This window comes from Periophthalmus magnuspinnatus, chromosome 2 (assembly GCF_009829125.3).
Source record: "Periophthalmus magnuspinnatus isolate fPerMag1 chromosome 2, fPerMag1.2.pri, whole genome shotgun sequence".
NCBI classification, from domain to species: Eukaryota; Metazoa; Chordata; class Actinopteri; order Gobiiformes; family Gobiidae; genus Periophthalmus; species Periophthalmus magnuspinnatus.
Window position 1 is genome coordinate 3,755,552 of NC_047127.1, and position 24,212 is coordinate 3,779,763.

Consider the following 24,212-nt stretch of genomic DNA (forward strand, 5'->3'; position numbering starts at 1 on the left):
CTTAAATACTTTTACTTTGTTACATCCCAACACTATAAAAGATGTTAAGCTGGAATTATGTGATTGCTTTTGTTCTGGAAAAATAAACAAAACATTAATGCAAATCATTTTAAAAAGCACAATTAGGCCTAATTATAGTTTATTTTGTGAAACTGTCCAAACATTTTCTTTACCATTTCTTTCTGTTTCTTTTCTTTTGTCATAATTAAAAAATCCACATAACATTTCCAACAGTTCTGTGACTCTGAGCAGTGAGTTTTAACAACACTGCTGGTCGGGGTGGCTTTTCTTCTGAATGTCCACCGTGTTGGTCTGAATCAGATGTTCTGCTTTGTCGTCCAGCGCTAACACTCTCCTCACGGCCTCCTCGAAAGCAGAAGACACATTAGTAGAATCCTTTGCGCTTGTCTCAAAGTACGGATGTCCTCCATTCTCTTTACACCACTTCCTCGCATCCTCCACGGACACCTGCCTCTCCGGGACGTCCAGCTTATTCCCCAAAACCACAAAGGGAAAAGTATCTGGATCTTTCACATCCGCGTAGTAAACAAACTCTTTTTTCCAGTTGGCCAAGTTACTAAAGCTTTGTCCATCATCTACGCTGAAGGTGAGCAGGCAGCAGTCAGACCCTCGGTAGAACGGGGTCCGCAGGCTCCTGAAGCGCTCCTGTCCCGCCGTGTCCCATATCTGCAGAGTCACCACATTCCCGTCCACCTCCAGCTCCTTGTTGAGGAACTCCACTCCGATGGTGTGGAACAGGTGCGAGTCGAACTTGTTGGTCACGTAGCGGTTCATGAGGGAGGACTTGCCCACGCCGCCGTCCCCCAGAAGAATGACTTTGAGGAGGGCGGACTTGGACATCATGGCTGAAGAGATGGTGTGGACCGGCGATGGCAAAACCTGAGAATGAAAAGATGGTCGTATTTAACTTTTAGGACAACTTAAATAGAAATCAAAAGCTGTTCTATACTAAAATGTTAAGTACTAGTCACTGTGAGTAAATCCTATAAGGCCCATGGTCATTTTCATTCATTTTTTCATCTTTATTTAGACAGGGAGAGCCCAATGAAACGATTCTTTTTCAGGACAGAACAATACAGACAAAAGCAAATAAATAATGCTTGAAGGTATTGTCTACAGAACAGTGACCCCTAGAGGTAAAGAATGAAAACATCATATTACCCAGCTGCAAAATTAATACGGCTCTTTAGCTCCATCTGGTGGCAAAGTAACTGTACATACATGGATTTTGGTTTGGTTTAATCTTCACCAAACAAAACCTTCATTTTATTATTTGTATAAATTACCTTCAAAGGCCACTGCTCATTTTCCACAGACCTGAAGAGAGTGGAACCACCTGTGTCAGAAAAGGCAAAGTCAGGTCAATGGACCTGCGTGATTACAAACTGTAATCTGAATTTGCGTTATTTTGAACTGAACTGAATCCTAAAACAGAAATTAACTTATTTGGGATGTATGCGTGTGTGTGTGTCTATGTATGTGTGTGTGTGTGTCTATGTATGTATGTATGTGTCTCTGTGTGTGTTTGTGTGTGTGTGTGTATGTATGTATGTGTGTATGTATGTGTATGTATGTGTGTGTATCTGTGTAGGTATGTGTATGTATGTCTGACCTTACATGTGTGTGTCTGTCTGTATGTATGTATATATGTATGTATGCATGTATTTGTGTATGTATGTGAGTATGTCTGTCTGTTTGTGTGTATGTATGTATGTATGTATGTATGACCTTAATAAACCAATAAAACATGCAGTGAACAAACCTCATATTTGTTTTTCTTAACTAATGAAAATAAATACATTTCATCAAATTCTTAGTCATTTTGTGCTGTATGTGTAAATGTATGTATGTGTGTGTATGTATGTATGTATGTATGTATGTATGTATGTATGTATGTGTATGTATGTCTGACCTTAAAATGCGTTTGTAGGTATGCATGTATGTATGTCTGACCTTACATGTGTGTGTATGCCTGACCTTACATGTGTGTGTGTGTGTGTGTGTGTGTATGTGTGTGTGTGTATGTATGTGTGTATGTATGTCTGACCTTACATGTGTATGTATGTATGTATGTATGTATGTATGTATGTATGTATGTCTGACCTTACATGTGTGTGTATGTATGTATGTATGTCTGACCTTACATGTGTATGTGTGTGTGTATGTATGTGTGTATGTCTGTCTGACCTTACATGTGTATGTATGTCTGTGTGTGTCTGTATGTATGTGTGTATGTATGTGTATGTATGTCTGACCTTAAAATGCGTTTGTAGGTATGCATGTATGTATGTATGTATGTATGTATGACCTTACATGTGTATGTGTGTATGTATGTCTGACCTTACACGTGTATGTCTGTCTGTCTGTGTGTGTCTGTATGTATGTATGTGTGTATGTATGTGTGTATGTATTTGTTTTACTTAACTAAAGAAAACAAATACATTTCACCAAATTCTTAGTCATTTGTGCTGTATGTGTAAATGTATGTATGTCTGACCTAACATGTGTATGTCTGTATGTATGTGTGTGTGTATGTATGTGCATGCATGTGTGCATGTATGAATGTATGTGTCTGTATGTATGTAAGTATGTATATCTGACATTATGTATGTATGTATTTATTTCTGACCTTATATATGCATGTATGTGTGTGTGTGTATGTATGTATGTATGTATGTATGTATGTCTGACATTATATATGCATGTATGTATGTATGTTTATGTATGTATGTGCATGTACATGTGTATGTATGAATGTATGTCTCTGTATATAAGTATGTATGTCTGACATTATGTACGTATTTATTTATGTCTGACCTTATATATGCATGTATGTGTGTGTGTGTGTATGTATGTGTGTATCTTTCTATGTATTACCTTATGAATGTATGTATGTGTGTATATACATACACTGACCTTATATATGCATGTATGTATGTATGACCTTACCTGTGTATGTGTGTGTGTTTTACTTAACAAATGAAAATAAATACCAAATTCTTAGTCATATGTGTTGTATGTGTAAATGTATGTATGTATGTATGTCTGACCTTATATGTGTATGTCTGTCTGACCTTATATGTGTATGTCTGTCTGTTTGTGTGTATGTATTTATGTATGTATGTATGACCTTAATAAACCAATAAAACATGCAGTGAACAAACCTCATATTTGTTTTTCTTAAGTAATGAAAATAAATACATTTCACCAAATTCTCAGTCATTTGTGCTGTATGTGTAAATGTATGTATGTGTATATCTATGTATGACCTTACATGTGTATGTCTTTATGTATGTGTGTATGTATATATTTGTATGTATGTATGCATGTATGTATGAATGAATGTGTGTATGTACGTGTATATGTATGTATGTGTGTATGTATGTCTGACCTCACAAGTGTATGTCTATATGTATGTATGTGTGGATGTGTGTGTGTGTATGTCTGTCTGTATGTGTGTATGTATGCATGTATGTGTATATCTATGTATGACTTCACATGCGTATGTCTTTATGTATGTGTGTATGTATATATTTTATATGTCTGACCTTACATGTGTATGTCTGTGTGTATGTGTAAGTATGTATGTGTGTGTGTATGTATGTATGTATGTATGTATGTATGTGTGTGTATGTACGTAATACCTTATGAATGTATGCATGTATGTATGTCTGTATGTATGTGTGTGTATGTATGTAATACCTTATGAATGTATGCATGTATGTATGTCTGTATGTATGTGTGTATGTATGTATGTATGTATGTATGTATGTATGTGTAACCTCACATGTGTATGTCTGTATGTATGTATGTGTGTATGTATATATTTGTATGTATGACCTGAATAAACCAATAAAACATTTGTTTTACTTAACTAATGAAAACAAATACCAAATTCTTAGTCATATGTGTTGTATGTGTAAATGTATGTACGTCTGACCTTATATATGCATGTATGTGTGTGTATGTATGTATGTATGTATGTCTGACCTTACATGTGTATGTGTGTGTGTATGTATGTCTGACCTTACATGTGTATGTATGTATGTATATATGTATGTCTGACCTTACATGTGTATGTCTGTCTGTGTGTGTGTGTCTGTATGTATGTGTATGTATGTCTGACCTTAAAATGCGTTTGTAGGTATGCATGTATGTATGTATGTCTGACCTTAAAATGCGTTTGTAGGTATGCATGTATGTATGTCTGACCTTACATGTGTATGTATGTATGTATGTATGTATGTATGTATGTATGTATGTATGTATGACCTTACATGTGTATGTGTGTATGTATGTCTGACCTTACATGTGTATGTCTGTCTGTGTGTGTGTGTCTGTATGTATGTATGTGTGTATGTATGTGTGTATTTGTTTTACTTAACTAAAGAAAACAAATACATTTCACCAAATTCTTAGTCATTTGTGCTGTATGTGTAAATGTATGTATGTCTGACCTTACATGTGTATGTATGTGCATGCATGTGTGCATGTATGAATGTATGTGTCTGTATGTAAGTATGTATATCTGATATTATGTATGTATGTATTTATTTCTGACCTTATATATGCATGTATGTGTGTGTGTTTGTATGTATGTATGTGTGTATGTATGTATGACATTATATATGCACGTATGTATGTTTATGTATGTATGTGCATGTACGTGTGTATGTATGAATGTATGTCTGACATTATGTACGTATTTATTTATGTCTGACCTTATATATGCATGTATGTGTGTGTGTATGTATGTGTGTATCTTTCTATGTATTACCTTATGAATGTATGTATGTGTGTATATATACACACTGACCTTATATATGCATGTATGTATGTATGACCTTACCTGTGTATGTGTGTGTGTTTTACTTAACAAATGAAAATAAATACCAAATTCTTAGTCATATGTGTTGTATGTGTAAATGTATGTATGTATGTATGTATGTCTGACCTTATATGTGTATGTCTGTCTGTTTGTGTGTATGTATTTATGTATGTATGTATGACCTTAATAAACCAATAAAACATGCAGTGAACAAACCTCCTATTTGTTTTTCTTAAGTAATGAAAATAAATACATTTCACCAAATTCTCAGTCATTTGTGCTGTATGTGTAAATGTATGTATGTATGTATGTATGCGTGCATGTATGACCTTTCATGTGTATGTCTGTCTGTATACGTGTATGTATGCATGTATGTGTATGTATGTGTATATCTATGTATGACCTTACATGTGTATGTCTTTATGTATGTGTGTATGTATATATTTGTATGTATGTATGCATGTATGTATGAATGTGTGTATGTACGTGTATATGTATGTATGTGTGTATGTATGTCTGACCTCACAAGTGTATGTCTATATGTATGTATGTGTGGATGTGTGTGTGTGTATGTCTGTCTGTATGTGTGTATGTATGCATGTATGTGTATATCTATGTATGACTTCACATGCGTATGTCTTTATGTATGTGTGTATGTATATATTTTATATGTCTGACCTTACATGTGTATGTCTGTGTGTATGTGTAAGTATGTATGTCTGACATTATGTATGTATGCATGTGTGTGTGTATGTATGTATGTATGTATGTATGTATGTATGTATGTGTGTATGTACGTAATACCTTATGAATGTATGCATGTATGTATGTATGTATGTGTATGTATGTATGTATGTATGTATGTGTGTATGTATATATTTGTATGTATGACCTGAATAAACCAATAAAACATGCAGTGAACAAAGCTCATATTTGTTTTACTTAACTAATGAAAATAAATACCAAATTCTTAGTCATATGTGTTGTATGTGTAAATGTATGTATGTATGTCTGACCTTATATATATGCATGTATGTATGTATGTATGTATGTATGTATGTATGTATGTATGTATGTATGTATGTATGTATGTATGTATGTATGTATGTATGTGTGACCTTAATAAAACAATAAAACATGCAGTGAACAAACCTCATATTGGTTTTACTTAACATTTCACCAAATTCTCAGTCATTTGTGCTGTATGTGTAAATGTATGTATGTATGTGTATGTATGTACACACATACAGACAGACATACACATGTAAGGTCAGACATACCCACATACATACAGACATACATACGTACACATTTAAGGTCAGACATTTATACATACATGCATGAAAAACAAATATACATACACACACATACATACAGACATACATACATACATACATACATACATACCAGACATATATACATACATACATAAAAAAACAAATATACATACACATATAAACATACATGCATATATAAGGTCAGACATACATACACACACACATACATACCCATCTAAGGTCAGACATACATACATACACACATACATACATACATATATAAGGTCAGAAATAAATACATACATACATGTCAGATTAGGACACATGCATGTATGTATTATGTATGTATGTGTGTAGGGGTGTGTGTGTGTGTGTGTGTATGTATGTATGTATGTGTGTATTTATTTATGTGTGCATGTATGTATGTCTGACCTTACATGTGTATGTATGTCTGTATATCTGTCTGTATGTATGTGTGTACAGTGAGGCAAATAAAGAGAAACCTGACTGATCTAGAGCAGATCTTCCTGCAGTGTGTGCAAACTACAGGAAATATTTGACCTCTGTAATTGCAAACAAAGGCTACTGTACCAAATATTAACATTGATTTTCTCACATGTCTGACCTTACATGTGTATGTCTGTCTGCATGTATGTGTGTGTGTGTACATACATGCATGCATACATACATACATACATACATGCATACATACATACATACGTACACACACATACATACATACATACATACGTACATACATACATACAAGTACATCCACACATGCACATCCCATTCATCAGTCACAATCCATTTGTATCAATGACCTACCTACAGATACATGAGAGCACATGGATGTATCTGTGTGTCTTATAAGACTAATAAAAACAAACACACAGTCATTTACATTCAGAGGAGCATCTGAAGGACCCACATGTGCAGAACAAGCAAACTCCACATACACATATAAACATACATGCATTGCTCAATCTCAAAATGATTTCAGACTGAAAAGTAAAACACCTGCGGGCATCACGGTATGAGCAGTCCCCATGTCCCCCCAGTCCCCCCTGTCCCCCTAGTCCCTCAGTCCCCCAGTCCCCATGTCCCCCCAGTCCCCCCTGTCCCCCTAGTCCCTCAGTCCCCCCAGTCCAAGTCCCTCAGTCCCCCTGTCCACCTAGTCCCTCAGTCCTCCTGTCCCTCGTGCAGGTCATGCGCCCTCTCCAGCCTGAAGACAAGTTCTGCTGACTGTTATGAACAATAACGCACGCGGGCATATGACTGCTCTTGTGCTCCATGAGCAGACACAAGAGCACACACACCCACACCCCCACACACACACACCCACACACACACACACACACACACACACACACACACACACACACACACACACACACGAGCACACGTACAAGAGCAGATACACGAGCACATTCACACGGACACAAATGAGTCTAAACATTGAATGAAGCTGTAAGAGTCTTGCAAAAAAATCCGGACAACTTTATTTTCTAATCAAGGCTTTTGAGTCTGCCCTTTCTCCTTTCTAACAAAAACGGGAAGTGAAATTAGAGAACTCTGTGCCGCTTTTCTTCTACAGTTTACAGCAGTTTAGAGAAAGAAAACCTGAATAAGCCTCCTCCGTGCGCCTGGAGTCTTCATGAGAGTCTAAATGTGAACACAACAGTCCATCCTGCTCTTTGTGGCGCACTTACCTGTTGCGTTGGCGCGGTTCCAGTTGCGGTCTGCCTCAGAAACAGCGGCAGAGGTTTGCGCACATGAGTGAGCGGGTTGTGCAGTTTGGCACAGACTGACGCGGTTTGGCCGAGGCTCATGTGACCCGCAGAGTCACGCCTGTTCCATCATGCGCCCTGTGCGCCCTGTGCGCTCTGTGCGCTCTGTGCGCCACAAGTGTCAGGCTCTGGAGGAAACATCATAAACACGAGGAGAAAATGTCACTGGTGCCATTTTACAATAAAAGCCACATGATTCAGTCTAGGCTCAAATCAAACATGTTGCTTTGCTGAGCAACTTTAATTTCATCAGCTTTAGTGTCATCCCCCCAAACACGGTGTTCAAAGTACTCCACTTTGTAACTTTAGTAAAAGTAGGTCTACAGAAGTAAAAGTAAACGTGACAAAATCTACTTAAGTAAATGTATTAAAGTATCCACTTTAAAAGTACTTAAAGAGTCTTATAAAGCTTCAAATGTAGTGATTTTGATAGATTTGTGCTGAATTTTGGTCATTAGATTGTTTTTCCCAGCTGTGTTTTTTTGTGTTGCTCAAATGTGTTAAAAATAAACCCTAAGTCTTTTCAGCAGGTCTCAAACAATAATAAAAATACTTTTACTTCTCAGTCCTGTTCAAAATGTAGAGGAGTAGAAAGTAAAAAGACAGACATAACACACATGACCCTTCACACAGACAGTGACTCCCTCTTTTCTGCATCAATCGAGGAAAAAAAGAAGCTAAAACACGACTCTGCCCACACCAGTCCATCTGTCCCACAATCAGGGCTCCATAAATACTAAAGTACAGGTACAGATTTACTACTTGCACTTTGTTTCATTAGAGCAAACTTTGTAGAGTTATTGAGTATCTTCAGTAGGTGGACATGGTGGACATGGTGGACATAGTGGACATAGTGGACATGCTGCTGTGGACAGTGCTGTGGCCTCTGTGACTGATGGGTTAAATCTATATTTTCACACTATCCCCTGAATAGTCTCCAGACAGAGCAGCCTCTGTAGACACCACCACTGCCCCGCCTGATGGATGGACCTACAAAAATATTACAAACATACAGTAAATATTATAAACATACAGTAAATATTATAAACATACAGTAATTCAACGATTTGATGCACCTAAATCACAAAACTGCATTGTTTACTTTTACCCTGATGCCCAGTTCAATACAACTCAGTGTGACGCCTTATTAGCAGCAGCAGCATATCCAGGCCTGATTACTGACTCACATGCTCCTGTTTGCTCAGGTCACATGCCTCTGACTCTGATCCACAGCAATCTCCAGTTCACTCAGCATTATCAGTCACCAGTCCAAATCTTTCATAGACATTTAATTATTTATGCATTTTATCTAGTTATTAAGAGATTGTGTTGGGTCTATACATCTTTGGCACAAACTCTGGATCATATAGAAGTCAAATGCTGCAGATTCCTGTCTGGTCAGATGAGCGGGTCGATTCACAATCCTACAAATCTTCCACTAAATTCCACCAGTTCTTGAATAGTTTATAGACGTCTGTTTCCTAAATAGACACAAACAACATTATCAAGTATAAATTACAGCAGCATAGAACTGCCAAATCTGTGTTTAAAGAATCAGCAGTGTCATGTTTCATTGAGAAACTATCACAAAATTACAAACAGTTTCATGTTAAACTGTGACACAAAATGATCATGAAATAACGTGATGTAAAACAGGAAGTGCAGCATGGTGTGTTAGTATGATGAGATACAAACACGGAAAACTGATGTTGAAATGACTTTCTTTGTAGTATTAGTCGTGCCTCTAGAAACAGGACTGTTTCTCAGAGCTGCATCACTGATGGTAAGATGAGCCCATGAGGGAGCTCTGACATGACAGTGTCAGTGCTGTGAGCTCCTGTGGTCCTCCACATCAGAGTCTGTGGCTGAGTGAACTCAGCTCAGAGCGACGGGAGGCGGATGACTTCAGTCGCCCTCTTCACACAGACTGAGGTACATGTCCATAGTCTAAAGCAGGAAGGAGCCCTGATCATTTTGTCTCATGTTTTAACATGAAACTATCATGTAATAGAGTTACATTAAAACGTGATACTGCAGATTTTTATTTAAGTACAGATGTGGCAGTTGAACGCTGCCGTAATACAGGACACTTGATAAGTCACTGCATTTATAGTCAAAGCAAATGAGCCTTTGTCTCTTTCTTCCACAATATAAATATTTATTCTTTATTTATTAAATCTCATCTTTGGTGTTTCCTCTAGGTTCCATATTTCTGCCAGTTTATTTTAACTAGAAAACTTATCACTGTGCTAAATGTAGGTCTATAACCAAATCATAGTCAAACATTTGCCTTGATATGAAACATATTTTACTCCACCTACTGGCCACACCGCAGATAAAACGCTCTAATCCAGCTCATTTTGCATTGAACCTTGTTCCACTTTACAATAACTACACTTTAATAAGCCTCAGTAAATCATGAACAAAGACTTGATTCATAATGAAGAGTTTATTAACAATGAGTCAGCCTAAATAAACTTAAGCTTCAGTAATTAAATGTGCATTGCGTAACTTTTCAGGTGGTTACCATGTTACTGCTTTTCCTTGAATGTTCCACAATATTGCATTAAACCCACGTATCTTCAGTTGGGACTAGGTGAAGCTACCAGGCCAATTTACAGGTCAGATCTGTGGAGTAGAAACCCAGCTCACAGTAAAAATGCATGTTTTTCAAGGTGTATTTTAACTATAAAAACCTGTAACTGAATAAATGCAAAATGGATACGTTCATTGCAATACTGTGGAACATTCTAGGCAATAACATCTCCATGGAAGCAGGTAGCAGGTCCCTCAGCTGATAAGTTACGTATTGGACCTTTAAAGGTAATAATTAAGTATGCCTGTTTTACATCCCATTTCAAAATGAAACTGTGATTTGAAAGTACATTTACTCATGATTTTCAAAGGCAAACCCAGTTGTTATGGTACCACTGCTGCCCACACGCGCTACACGTCACAAATGTCATTGAATCGTCCGGTCCGCTCTGTTTGACCCAAGCCGGCAGGAACAGCGCCCCCCGAGACACCTGGGTCACCCTACACTCCATACTGTCGCATCGTTTACACCGGATCTTCTGAGTGGGCGTCCCTTCTACACTCTGAGGCAGTTGTCTTTCATTCACACTTTGAAATGAGTATTCTTGCCTTAACTGTTTCAAATCTGGACTTGCCATTTCTTCTGTTGACATTGCAGCAAAAACTTTAGGTGACAGTGATCCATTTAAAAGTCCCTCTCTAAGATGGCCGCTTTTGGGATTCTTCAGGTTAGAGATCTTACTTCGAACGCAACTTTTATATTTGGGTGTGTTTGATTTGTGTGTTTCATAAATGTGGTGTTCAATGTCTTCAGCGAGTTTTGAAGTTTGGTTGTGGTCACTAGGTTGGACGCAAAGTGCAGACAGAAGAAGTTGGACACATTTAGATCGAACAGGTGATAAATTTGAAGAAACTGTTTCAGAATGATTCACTTTCTGTTCCACTGTGGGTTCAATCTCACTTTTTGAAGCCAAATCAGTCTTTCCAAGTTGCTCCAGCTTCAAATCTCTTTCCTTGCTGTATTCCTTTTTCCATTTCGCCAGTATACTCTTCAAAATCTTTTTCACATTGTTGTTTTTGCAGGATTTGAGGACTCGGTATAAGACTTTGATAGTGTCCGTGGTTTCCAGTTGTTCGGCTGAGACGTGCCGTTTCCCCAGGTCACTGAGAAGAACCAACACGTCGCTGTAGCGTCTCTGTTCATTTAGTCTGTCGATCTGCAGAACGATCTGGAGCACATCTTTAGTGTCCATAATTCCTGCAAGAGCAAAGATTTGAAATGGAGTAACGAATAGAAAAGCACTGATCTCAAACTGGTATTGGATATCAGCGCAGATACAGAAAAATGAGCTAGATCGGATATCGGTTTCCAGATATCAGTTCAGCCGACAGATAAATCAAAGTAATAAAACTGTAGTGGGTCCAGAAATGTTCATATTTGATTTTTTATTTAAACAAAGCTGTTCTGTAGTTACTCGTGAGATAAATGATAAATAACAACTACACAACACGTTTAGATCAAATTTGTCTTTTTTATTGTAGAACTAAATGTAGTTTTCAGTCTCTAGCTTTAAATATCTGCTGATACCCGATATCAGCCGATACCAGTTTGTAGTATTGATATCAGATTGATATCAGAACTGAAAAAGCTGGATCATAAAAACAGTGTAACAGAACTAAAATGGAGAAACTAATTCTGTTTTTTAAATGACATACAACTTAAAGGTAAACTATGTAACCTTTGTGCTGGAGGGTAAACCGCCTGCTCGTCTCTATGGAAACATTACTTTGCCTGGAATGTTTTAAAATGTAGCATTAAACTTATCTCTCTGGGGACAAGGCGAAGTTACAGGTTAGATCTATGGATAGGTTGCTCAATATATGGCAGCATCTGTTTGGTATTTAAAGTATTTTAGAAGAAATGATTGAATACATTTTAGATAGACTACTTTAATGCCATGCTGTGGAACATTCCAGTGAGAGCAACAGCATACCCATGAAAAGACAAGCAGGTGGTGCACCCCTCACCATTAAAGTCAGAGTTAAGGATGCATTTTGGCTGATACACTACATAATAACATCAGGTTAATACTCAGTAGGTAGGATAAATATATATTTGCAGATGAAACAAGTAGCATCTCCACAGAGTATTTGATATTAATAGTTGCCTTGGGGTTGTCTGAACGTTTATCTGATCTATTTAATACCTGTTTTCCATCATTGCTTCTTTCACATTTAAAAACAAACCGTGTTCAGGGAGCAGCCATGTTGAATGTCTGAAAATAAAACAGAGGACGTGATGCGCGCAGCTGCCACTAGATGGAGCTGCTGTTCAACTACAGTTCAGAGCGTGACATAATAAAGTATTTTTAAAACTATTCCTCTTTTCATCTTAGTCAGGGCAGGTTCATGAGTAATGCTGATGTCATGTGAGCACTTGCAGTATTTCTTGGGTTTAGTGTTTTTAATGTGGCCAGTGACAGTGGTTTATAAGGTTTATGCTTTAAGTAATGAGTAAATATAACTGCAATTAAGTACAAATACTATGTATCTGTATTTACTTTTTACTTTTACTTCACTACATTTGAGCAGGTATCTGTACTTTCTACTCCACTACATTTCTGAGTATTTTTTATTATTGTTTCTGACCTGCTGAAATGATTTTTAACACGTTCATAATTGGCACAAACAAAAACATACAAATAAAGACAGCGGAAAACTAATAAGACTATGTAATATGATATGTTTACTCACGTTATTCTTACTCTTAACTTATTTACGGATCTTTAAACGTGATATTTTCGACAGGCTTGGACTAAAAAGTTGTATTTTTGTCTTATTTGTTACTTCATTTTGGTGCCAAGTCTAATCCTAATTCTAATTGTTTCTATTGAACAAAATTCAGCCCAAATCTTTAGCAAAATCCCTACATTTGAAGCCTTATAAAGACTTCAAAACGAAATCCTTTTACTTTTTACTCTTTAAGTACATTTGTAAACGGGTACTTTAATCGGATCCTTAAGTGACAGTTTGTCCAAATAATTACTTACGCTTATGTCATTGTTGTTTCAAACAGTTCGTCTTGGGAGAGAATTTCAACTATGTCACGGATGAATTGAGGGAGCTGTGGACACACGTTAGGACGAGGGTGAGGACGAGGGTGAGGATGAGGGTGAGGATGAGGGTGAGGACGAGGGAGAGTACTATCTTCGAGCAGGACGTGACAAGTCTCCGAGCCCTGCGGTTTGTAAAAGCAGAGGAGAAAATGAACAGTTAGGAGGTATGAAGGCAAACGACAGCTGTTAGTGACTATTTCCCCATTCCTGTAGTAGTAATAGTTGTGGTGCATAAATACAACATGACAGTTAAAGCTGAAAAGTCACAGAGGTGGGGAAATTTCAGGCTTGCAACAGTAAAGTATGAGAAGTGCAGAAAAGAATAAGAATGACAAACTGTCCTATAGCCCTGCTGATAAAAAGAACGCATGTGTTTCAAGGTATATTTGAGCAGTAAGAACACATTAAGAAATACATGCAAGAAAGAGAGAGATGGGTTTAAAGCCATATTTCGGATTATTCCTGGCAAAACTGTAAAATCCACATGGACAGTGTTGGTAAGTAAATGAATACATGCACCAAATATATACTTTTATACTAATTATACTAGTTTTGATAGATTTTTACTTCAGTTTTGACTCTATTTAGACATAAATTAATGCATAACAAACAGTGCAACAGAAATAAAGCTGTTTGTAATTATATGTCGTAAAACCTGGAACAGTTTTCCTGAAGATGTGAGACAGGCCTCGACTTTGACAATGTTTCAGTCCAGACTCAAAATGGTTCTGTTTATCTGTGCATATGACTGAAAGGGTTTTATTCTGCACTTTTCTCTTTTAATGTTACTTCTACGATGTTTATTTATGATTTAATTTGTTGTATTGTGATTTTAATGTCTTTCTTGTTCTGCAAAACAATTGAATGAATGAATTACTTTGTGTAAACATTGTGCCTTTGTGTAAACATAAACTTGCCTTGTCTTGTCTTGCAATCTCATGTTTTCTTGTTTTTTTTACACAACTTAATGTGAAAGTATTCCAAGTATTCAGAATACAGTACTCAGAAAATGTATTTACTTAAAGAATTCTAAGTTTTCTTCCCATTACCGCCCATGGATACCGCCCATATTATCAGAAACGGTGCAGTTTTACATAAAAAACATTTAAATGCACTAAAAAACCAAGCAAAAACGATTAAGTAAACTTTTATGATCAGCGCTGAAATCATATTAAGTAAAACTCTTGCACCTAAAAGTGAAACGGTAGGTGATGCGTCAGTGGATATTTTTAGATACTTCAGGTTTAATCTTTGACCTGTTGTGGTAACGATGAGTCGCCATGTTGCCCTCTGCACTTACACATAACTGTCTTAATGTGTTCCCTTTGCACACGGCTGCTCTTCCCCCTCAATTTAAAAAAATAAAGAACAAAAACTCGGTGTGTATGTTTCGTTTCTATGTGCTTTTTGAGTCAGCTTGAGTGATACAAACAGCAATGAGAACAATACTAAAGTCTAGTTCTCCATTGACGCTTCTATGGAAGTCACAAGAAAGGTCAAAGGTCAGGTTAGCCTATAGGGACAGATATAACGAATGCGAATTTCTACTAAAATAAGCCTTTCTCCAATACAAAATCATGACAATTTTCCATTTTGTTTCAGTAAATACCTATTATACCGAACATGACACTATAAAAATCTACAAACCCGTTTCGTTTTATGCTAAATTTTACGTCTGTATTAAATTTTAACTTCAAAAACCGTTATAATTCAGAACAACACAAGTTCATCATGGGTAGGATTATTCATAACCTCATAAATAACAGAGCAGTCTGCTTGTATTGGCTGGTTATGTAATCAATGCAGAGCCCCACCCTGCTAGAGTTACATTAAAATGAGCTTTTAGGACGGCTGCATCTGGGACCACAGTCTGAGAGCCTCCCCTGGGAAAAAAAATATCATTAAGTCCCGTCTGTATCAAGTTTTAGAAATCAATCAACGATAAAGCTCATAAAAAATGTGAAGAATGCGCTGGGCTTTAGACGCAAGATCCGGCACGTCTTTTTTGTTTTGGTGCTGGAGACTGTAGTGGACCATGTGACTTTCTCAAGACAGCAGGGTCCCTCACTCCAAACTGTGCGAAAAGGGTGGGGTCGCTCCACTTTTCCTGTCCCTTCTCCTCCTTCGAAACACATGAAACAAAATCAGATTGCAACAATTCAACATCGAGTTTGACTTTGCACCGTTTTGACACAGGCTACGGTGCTAAACTCGTATCTTATCTTAAGTAATTCCTTCACTAAACACACCACTCAGTTCCTTCTTCCTCCTTGCTCTTTCTTATCTGAACGAATGGAATTTTACCAGCACTCCAGCTTTGATACCGCACTGCCCATTAGGTGGCGCCCTTGTCTGTGCACATTACACTTCATTCATTTGCTGTCTCACATCCTGCTTTTGTTTTGGCCCCGCCCCCTGCTGCCTGGACCACCACCTCCTCCTCCTCCTCCTCCTCTTCTAGTCACCCCACCCCGCCTTGTCTTCTTCTTCTTCTTCTTCTTCTTGAGAAATCTTACCCAAAAGGGGAGGAGGGGGGGCTTCTTGTTAACATGATCTTGTTCATGCATTGACATTCATGACAACACGGGCATGGACGTTAGCTCGTTTGCACAATATGTACCAATGCATTTGTTCTATTTGATGAGCGTAAATTGCTACACCAGTCATGTTCCTCCATCCTCTCACACCCACCACAACCTTGAGGTGATCACACGAGACTAGAGTAACGTTTGTTTTCTCTGTGAAGGGGAAATCTTTCAGGGAGGAGTTGAAAGTAGACACACAAAACAAAGGTCACATATTTGGCAGATAGCGACGCTGGAGGAGGAAATTATCCAGATATTGGATGGATCAGTGATACGGCAAATTGTATTAAACCTAGAATTCAATAAAGGCGAGTGATCTGGCTATATTTAAACCCACTTTAGTATTTGACGAGGATTGCTAAGACTGTGTTCAGATTTATATATATACAGTCTATGGTTTGGCTATTTTCCCTTCATTTACTACTAGACAGGATATCTTTGTGTTTTATTGTTCTGTTCCTTTGCATATTTGTTTTTTGCTGACTTGTGAAGCACTTTGGTCAGCTGAAGTAGTTTTAAATGTGCTATATAAACAAACTCGTACTGAAGTTTTAGTTTTACCCTGGCATTTGCAGGTTGCAGCAGGTACAGACGGATGTTATACAAATATATTTCCATAAGTGTTCGCTTCACGTCAGTGGGTTGTTTATTTACTGCGGTGAAACTCAAGGCCTGCCATTTCCATATATAATCCTTCAAACCAGAAAACAGCACAGTAATCATTTCCAAGTAAACACATGTATTTGCATATAGTATAAACAGTATATATGTAAATACATGCTTTATACAGTCTGAGCTGAAGGTCAAATCCAGCTGTCGATACAAACGTCATTGGTTGAACGGTCGGATGCATTGATCTGCAGGTCGGCGGTGCGATTCTAGGTCCCACGAATGAATACTGTTGTTGTGTCCTTGGGCGAGACACTTAATCCGCCTCGTTTCTATGCGCTCTTTTGAGTCAGCTTGAGTGATACAAACAGGAATGAGAACAGTACTAAACGTCTAGTTCTCTAGTGAAGCCTCTAAGGAAGTCACAACAAAGGTCAAAGGTCAGGTTAGCCTATAGGGACAGATATAACGAATGCGAATTTCTACTTAACCTCATTAAAAGAAGCCTTTCTCAAACACAAAATCGTGAGAATTTTGCATTTTGCTTCAGTAAATATCTATTATACCGAACATGATGCTATAAAAATCTACAAACCCTTCCCATCGTACATTAAATTTTACATCTGTATAAAATTTTAACTTCAAAAGTCGTCATAATTCAGAACAACGCACGTTCATCATGGGTATGATTATTCATAACCTCATAAATAACAGAACAGTCTGCTTGTATTGGCTGGTTATGTAATTAAAGCAGCTCTGGACAAAAACATCACTGGTTGAGCGGTTGGATCCACTGACCCACAGGTTGGCGGTGCGATTCTAGATCCCACAAATGAATACTGTTGTTGTGAATAATAAGTGTGTGAATGGGAGTGGTTCCTCGGTGTAGAAGGTAGAAAAGTGCTATATAAAAATGTGACTATTTACTATTAAGACAACTTGAGACAAAAACAAGCTCAAACTGTGTATATTCTTTAAGTATCTACCCAACTTTGACGCTAAAACGTTTCAAAATTCTATCACCACATGTTGTACATTCAAACGCAATGATTCCCAACAACTGTTCCCCCCGCCCCACCCGAGGACGCTTACCCGTTTGGACACGTGCACGGCCTTATGGGAAATCCCGGGTCAGAGATGCATTCATAGCTTCCCACAGAGAGGCTGGGGGCCGCGGTGCAGTTGTGGTCCATCGGCTGGGCTCCTGTGTAATCTGATCACAGGGGAGGGCCGGGGCAATCTGCAAAATGTGCACATGCGTCAGGAGTGGATTAGCGCTAAAATAATCCAAATTATTGTTCAAGAATAAGGTTTAACGGTAAGAGGATTGGCAGCAGTCATTGTCATAATAATCGCAATAGGTAATAGTTTAATAATGATGTAATTTTGTCATAGTTAGCCTGATTACTTATGATTGAGCACGTACTAAAAATTCAATAAGAATAGACTCGACACTTCACAGATTCCGGTACCACAATGATAATTAAAAAAAAACAACCTCTTTATTTAGTCAATAGAATGTGATTTTTAACATTAAATGGTAGTATTTTCTTTTATATTCCCATCTGGCCTTTTATCAATCATCCAAATTCTGGGCCCTGGGTACAAATCATCATGGGGGCCCCGCACTACAAATTGAATTGAAAACTTAGACACCATTCAATACAATCATTGCATTAACACAGACAGTTGCTCCCTCCTTTCTGGATCACTCAAGGAAAAACTAAAACTAAAACTCAACTTCTGTCAATGTGACTTTTTGGTATCAACACTTGCTCAAACGAGTATCTAGTTTTGGTACTAGTTTTAGTATCAATTAGTATCTGATTTTTGATACTTTTGGCCTCTCTGCACCTGATTTCTTGTTACCACAGCCACAAGAGACACTAGAGTCATAATTACCATTTGCTTTATTTTCTCACAACAGATCACTCTTCAAAACAATCAGAGCTTTTGTTTAATTTAATTTCTCCATTGTTTCTTCCGCATGTCTCTAATCTTAAACGTCTCAAGTGTAAATTTCATAAGTTGTGAATCACTGGTTCTTTGCTGTGTTTGTTCTTTAATACTAACAATAATATTTAATGGTTCATGTGTGTTTTTAATGGGCCTCATTTATTGCAGGGCGTTGCATATGAGGCTGTTAAAGTTATGGTATGTAGCGCTGGTCTACGTTGTTAAAACATGTAGGCTGAAGTATGTCTCCCTACATAAACCCGTAGCGTATATAGGTCTGTCTATACGACTAAGGACCAGTTTAAACATCTACCCGTGACGACGCTGAGGTGTGTTCAAGTACATCAAGATAAGAGGAGAATAGAGCTTTTGTTTGTTGAGGCAGCACCCACTGTAAATGCCCATAGTAACTTAGCTTTTGTGCTAAAAGAGGATTATCGTATCTAATACTATAACAGTGAGACGTGTAGGTATATCTGTATCTGGGTAACTACACGGATATTGATACCTGTATTTGGTCTGGAAACATGCGTTTATCAGGAAGCAGTCCAAGATATTAGGCCAATGGTCACATTTGTCACACTTTTCCAACTTCAGGACACTCAAAAAGCTTCATGTTAAGAAACCACTCACCCGTTCACACAAACTCATACAGAAATGTACGCAGAGGGGGGCGAGGTGGGTGAAGTGTCTTGCCCAAGGACAGAATGACAGCTTCATCTGTAGGACCTGGGACCGCTCAACCAATGATGTTTATGTCAAGAGTGGGATTTGAACCGCCAACCTTCGAGTCAGTGGACAAACGCTCCAAAAACTGAGCTACTGTCACCCCCGTTATGAATTAAAATGTAGTTTACTGCTCATATTGACAGCTGCAATTACAAATTAAAAAGGACATTTCTTAGTGTACCTACTTCAGCCATTTTCATGCTTCATTTTGAAAAATCTACGCATTAGTATCGGTCAATATTTGCAGTTTTAGCGTATCTGCTATCGGCGTAAAATCTCCAACTGTGGACGATATATTGTTTGGGCGACCAGCTGCTTAAAAATTGCATAAACCATTTATTTTGAACATTATAATATGAAGAGGACACTGCACAAAGGGTGATTACTCTTATCTAGTTTGTAGTAAAACAAGATGGTTGGCAAATTTGAAATCAATTCAAGTGGTATATTTGGGGAAAAAATATCAAAATCGACCTTAAATCTCAGCCAAAATATATCGCTATTGGTTTTTCTTGATTTTAAACAATCGGTATCAACGTCTGCCATGAAAATTAATATCATTACTAGAGAGCTGGTGTTGATATTCAGTCTTAACACATACTAGACGATATGATACAGCTCCAAATTGCAACGTGACCCCATCTACAACAGCACAAAAAACACTGCTGGGAGGAACACTAGCTTCTTCACTTGTAGCATTGTGCGATTGTTGACCTTTTTATGTCCAAATTGGAATTTCCCTGTACACACTAGGCAGGACAGAGCAGCGTGTACTATCCTCTGCACATGTTCAACCCCCTCACCCCCTCCTCTTTTTGGCAATTTCCGTTGGTTTAAATTCCAGATACACCAAGAGTCATAAGCTTGGATAACACGCTACACCGTCTAACGCCATCTAGCTTAGCATCTTTAGCAAATTTCCTGCAACTATATTTGATCATCAATATGCTAACCACGTTTTAGCGACATGGTTAGCAAGTCAAATAACTCAAATGTTGGTTTGCCGATGACAGAAGTGTGAAAATGTTCCTTGCAGACGCTAACTGGACAAGAGCCATAGGAATGTACACGTGCTGGATTGGAGACGTTGTCAAGATTCCAGCCAAAAAAGACTAGCCGTAAAAGTCCATCTATTTTTCACAAAGACGCTAGCTCTGCGGTGTTTACCAAAGCAATGAAGGCTGTGAAGATAGAGGTGTTAAGAAGGGTGAGATGCTGAAGATTTATTTGCAGAAAATACAAACAAAACAAAGTACTAGCTGGCGTTCCCTGCGTAAGTAGCATCTTTTCTTATCTGACTGCGTAAACTAATCATTCTTGTGACTCGATAAAGATCTTATGCTAGCTAAATTACCTTTACGCCTGCAGTTTTGGCTTTATCTCTCTTTTGGGGACACTCAAAAATCACAGTTATCTCAAAAAATCTGGTTTGCGGGTTGTTTTGGTTTCTACAGTCTAATCCTCCCTCTCACCAGCAGCTCTAGAGGATAATCTTGGTAATCCAGCCAAATTTCAGGAGCGTGGGGTCAAAGGTCAAACAGACTCCTCTGAGCATGTCCCCTGCTACGTGTCAGCGGGCATCTCGTAGAGCTCCCCATATGGTTTTGGCTACTCTGGCTAACACTTAACCTTTGAACCGGAGAACATTTGTTGCTAGGGAACCACGATTCAAAACAAAGTCGACGCGAATTCAACTGTGAAGAAAGCTGTCAGCCAATCACAGCCCGGAACAGAGCGTTTGAGCAGAACTTTAACTTCAATAACCCTCTTTCTTCTGCATTTTCAAAATCAAGCGTTAGCCGTCTACGTCAACAGAGCCATCAGCCTCCTCAGCCTCTCCATCTTCTCCTCTCATTGCATGTCAAAGCACCAAAATTCGCAGCGGGCATTTCTTTTACTAAGATGAAAGCTAGCATGCAATAAGGCTAGCTAGCGTGTGGAAGGACTTTAGCCATTTCTTTGCAACCGCCTTTGAAATGGCTTCAGTTGATGATGTGAGGTTAGCCACATAACTTCCTGGTATTGAGTCAACGTGTCTCAAAGTTTTTCAGAGGGAACTTTTAACTTATTGTGCCTGCTCCCCACTAAGAGGAAGTGGCAAAAAACAGGAAGAGGAAAGCCAGATGTAGTGTTACGCTTCACAGATAAGTACGTTACAATGTCAAAAGTCAATAGGGATATTGCACGAAGAAAAATCACTTGTAAATGCGCATTTTACTAGTTTTGAAATGTGTTTGGTAACTGGCTTTTTTATTCTGCTGCTGTTTAAGTAAAAGTACAGGTACGGAGGTGAAAAATAAAAGTGTCACATGAAAAAATCTTCTTAAAAATGTACTTTAAGAGTAAAAAAGTTAAAATAGTTCACTAAAGTATTGTCAATTTGTACATATTTGTATACATATTTTAGTCAACAGTAGCAATATGAACCAATTTCTTACTTTTTCTTATGAATTTTGTGTATTTATTTTTGTTTGCTCACTCGTGAACTCGAAAACATTACTCAGAATGTTACAACAAACATAAAAATAACCCGTCAAAGGGCAACATGAGTCACCAGACTGAGGCTAAAAATACTGAATAAATGCTTTTTAATAACGTTTTTGTTGATAAAAGCCAGTGGTGGAAGAAGTACTCAATTTTGTTACTTAAGTAAAAGTATAAAGGTAAAAAGTTACTCAAGTGAATGTAAAAGTATCAGATGAAACAATCTAGTCAAGTAAAAGTATTAAAGTACCTGTTTAAAAGTGTACTTTATGAGTAAAAAGTAAGTGTTGTTCATTAGTTAAAGTGTAAATATAGTGATGGTTAAAAATGAGATATATTTTAGTCACAGTAACAACACGAATGTATTCATTTTTCTTATGAATTTTGTGTAGTTATTTTTGTTTGCTCAAATCTGAAGCTTCAACTCGAAAACTTGAGTCAGGATGTTACAACAAACATGTGAAAATAACTCCTCAAATCATATGAAAAGTACTTTTTACTTCGCAATTCAGTTAAAAAATGTAGTGGAGTAGAAAGTACAGATACTGCTTTCAAATGTAATGAAGTGAAAGTAAAAAGTACCCACTGTAAAATGTACTTAAGTAGATTTTTTTATGTATCTGTACTTTACTTAAGCGCAGTACTTTACTACTTGTACGTCATTACCTTCCAACACTGTTTAATACATGCCAATTTTGTCGGCATATTTGCATTTTAACTTTACAAATACTAACGACTACTATTACTTAACCAACTGTAAGTTGAAGTTACAGCACTGTGACTTTAAGACTGTCGATTCTTACTAACAATCAAAGAAAACTACAAAAATATTTAAAATAGTTACTTATGTCGGAAAGGGCAAAGCAAAAATGTTCAGAGCAATGGCAGATTCATTGTAGGAGAATAAAACCCATAATATCAAATACGTCATTCACGAGTCCTGCAGTTTCCAGGTCACAAATACATCATCATCTCTTGAAAACAACAACCCTTAAATTAAACCAGCTGGGGGACTATTTTTCCTCGTACGTGAACATTCAGCAGCTATTGGGTTAACTTGAATAGTGCCGGGCCTTGATACACTGCAGCTGTGGTCGGGCCCAGAACAGGGAAATTTTTTCTCCGTGTGGTACAGAGGTCCACGATCGCTCTGGCTCCTCCGACACCCTTACATAACTCTGCACATGTGGAAAAGCAGATGATGATGTCAGAGAAGAGGAGAAAGGTCAAAAAACTTCGGAATCACTTTACATGTATCCAGAGGTATTCGGTAAGAGGAATTTTGCGGAGTACGAGGCCTTATTTGGCAACCCAGGGCAAAAAAGGAGAAAATGGAGAAAGGTGTGTCTACAGTCCAAATTCCACATAAGGATCTTATCAAAGTAGGACTGATGACGTCAAATTTTATCCGTTTCAGAAGAACTACGGCTACAAACACCAAGAATGCTGCTCTGGAATGAGATGCGTGACGTACTTTATGCAAATTAAAATAACACATATGATAAAAAAGGATTATAGCAGTTAACTTTTACTTTTGCACAAAACCAGTTCAATACGTTACTCATTAAAGCACCGATATTACACTATTTTCTGATCTATGTTATAATGTTTTCTCACCACAAACATGTTTAATTCACACACACAAACCATGCATATTTAGGCTGAGTTCTTCTCTCAAACTGAAAACACTCTGGTCCACCTTGTGATGTCATATGGTGGTACAGGAAGTCCTTCACTGTACCTTCACGTTTGGATTATTTCAGCCCTTGAATTGTCAAACTTCACTGAACTCAAGATAAAAAGGAGCTGTTAACTTGAAAACTAGCACTTCACGTCATCACAAGGTGCAACGGAGCATTTTGAGCTTTGGAGATTAAGACAATAATAACAAAGTGTTACTCAAACATGTGTAAATGAAACAAAACACAACTAAACATATGTTTTTGATGAGATAACAACATTATAACATGGCTTTAAGCTCAGAAGAGTCAATTTTACGTGACATAGGACGTTTAAGTATCTATGGTAGCCTTATGGGGACACCGTGTTCTCAATGCCTTGCAGAAATAGGTCAGGCGATATATATTCTCATAAAAAATGTAGTAACAAAATCGTTTTAAACATGCCTAAAGCACTCCTCCCTCTTCCACCAAAGCTCAACGGTGGATTCTATAGAGCTGTGGAATACAAAATATATTTGGTCAATGTACACAACAAAATGGCTAAAATTTGAATAATGCATTTTACAGTTTTTTCCGACATTTATTTTTGGTCATATCAGT

At 37.6% G+C, this 24,212-nt stretch overlaps 2 protein-coding genes across 6 annotated transcripts; both read right to left on the bottom strand.

Moving 5' to 3' along the window:
- Positions 1 to 139: 139 nt before the first annotated feature.
- On the bottom strand, positions 140 to 7,923 carry LOC117382301 (ras-related protein Rab-9A-like). Of its 3 annotated transcripts, none has more exons than XM_033979409.2 (3): positions 7,839 to 7,923; positions 1,308 to 1,338; positions 140 to 900 (listed from the first exon to the last, which is right to left on the bottom strand). In XM_033979409.2, the coding sequence occupies exon 3, from the start codon at positions 862 to 864 to the stop codon at positions 259 to 261; it is 606 nt and encodes a 201-aa protein (XP_033835300.1). In that variant the 5' UTR covers positions 865 to 900; positions 1,308 to 1,338; positions 7,839 to 7,923; the 3' UTR covers positions 140 to 258. The 3 variants fall into 3 exon arrangements, with proteins under 3 accessions (XP_033835300.1, XP_055082361.1, XP_055082364.1); XM_055226386.1 differs by having other exon boundaries at positions 1,308 to 1,357; positions 7,839 to 7,900; XM_055226389.1 differs by lacking the exon at positions 1,308 to 1,338 and having other exon boundaries at positions 7,839 to 7,904.
- A 2,837-nt stretch (positions 7,924 to 10,760) lies between these two features.
- On the bottom strand, positions 10,761 to 18,001 carry LOC117382283 (transcription elongation factor A N-terminal and central domain-containing protein). 3 transcript variants are annotated; one of them, XM_055226374.1, is made up of 3 exons: positions 17,854 to 18,001; positions 13,502 to 13,689; positions 10,761 to 11,709 (listed from the first exon to the last, which is right to left on the bottom strand). In XM_055226374.1, exon 3 carries the CDS (start codon positions 11,702 to 11,704, stop codon positions 10,817 to 10,819), a length of 888 nt encoding a protein of 295 aa, XP_055082349.1. In that variant the 5' UTR covers positions 11,705 to 11,709; positions 13,502 to 13,689; positions 17,854 to 18,001; the 3' UTR covers positions 10,761 to 10,816. The 3 variants fall into 3 exon arrangements, with proteins under 3 accessions (XP_055082349.1, XP_033835277.1, XP_055082354.1); XM_033979386.2 differs by lacking the exons at positions 13,502 to 13,689; positions 17,854 to 18,001 and adding an exon at positions 12,659 to 12,729; XM_055226379.1 differs by lacking the exons at positions 13,502 to 13,689; positions 17,854 to 18,001 and adding an exon at positions 12,699 to 12,719.
- Between the last annotated feature and the right edge of the window lie 6,211 nt (positions 18,002 to 24,212).

Bases quoted from the DNA above. Each gene is read 5' to 3' on its own strand.
- LOC117382301 (XM_033979409.2), bottom strand. From the start codon at position 864: ATGATGTCCAAGTCCGCCCTCCTCAAAGTCATTCTTCTGGGGGACGGC.
- LOC117382283 (XM_055226374.1), bottom strand. From the start codon at position 11,704: ATGGACACTAAAGATGTGCTCCAGATCGTTCTGCAGATCGACAGACTA.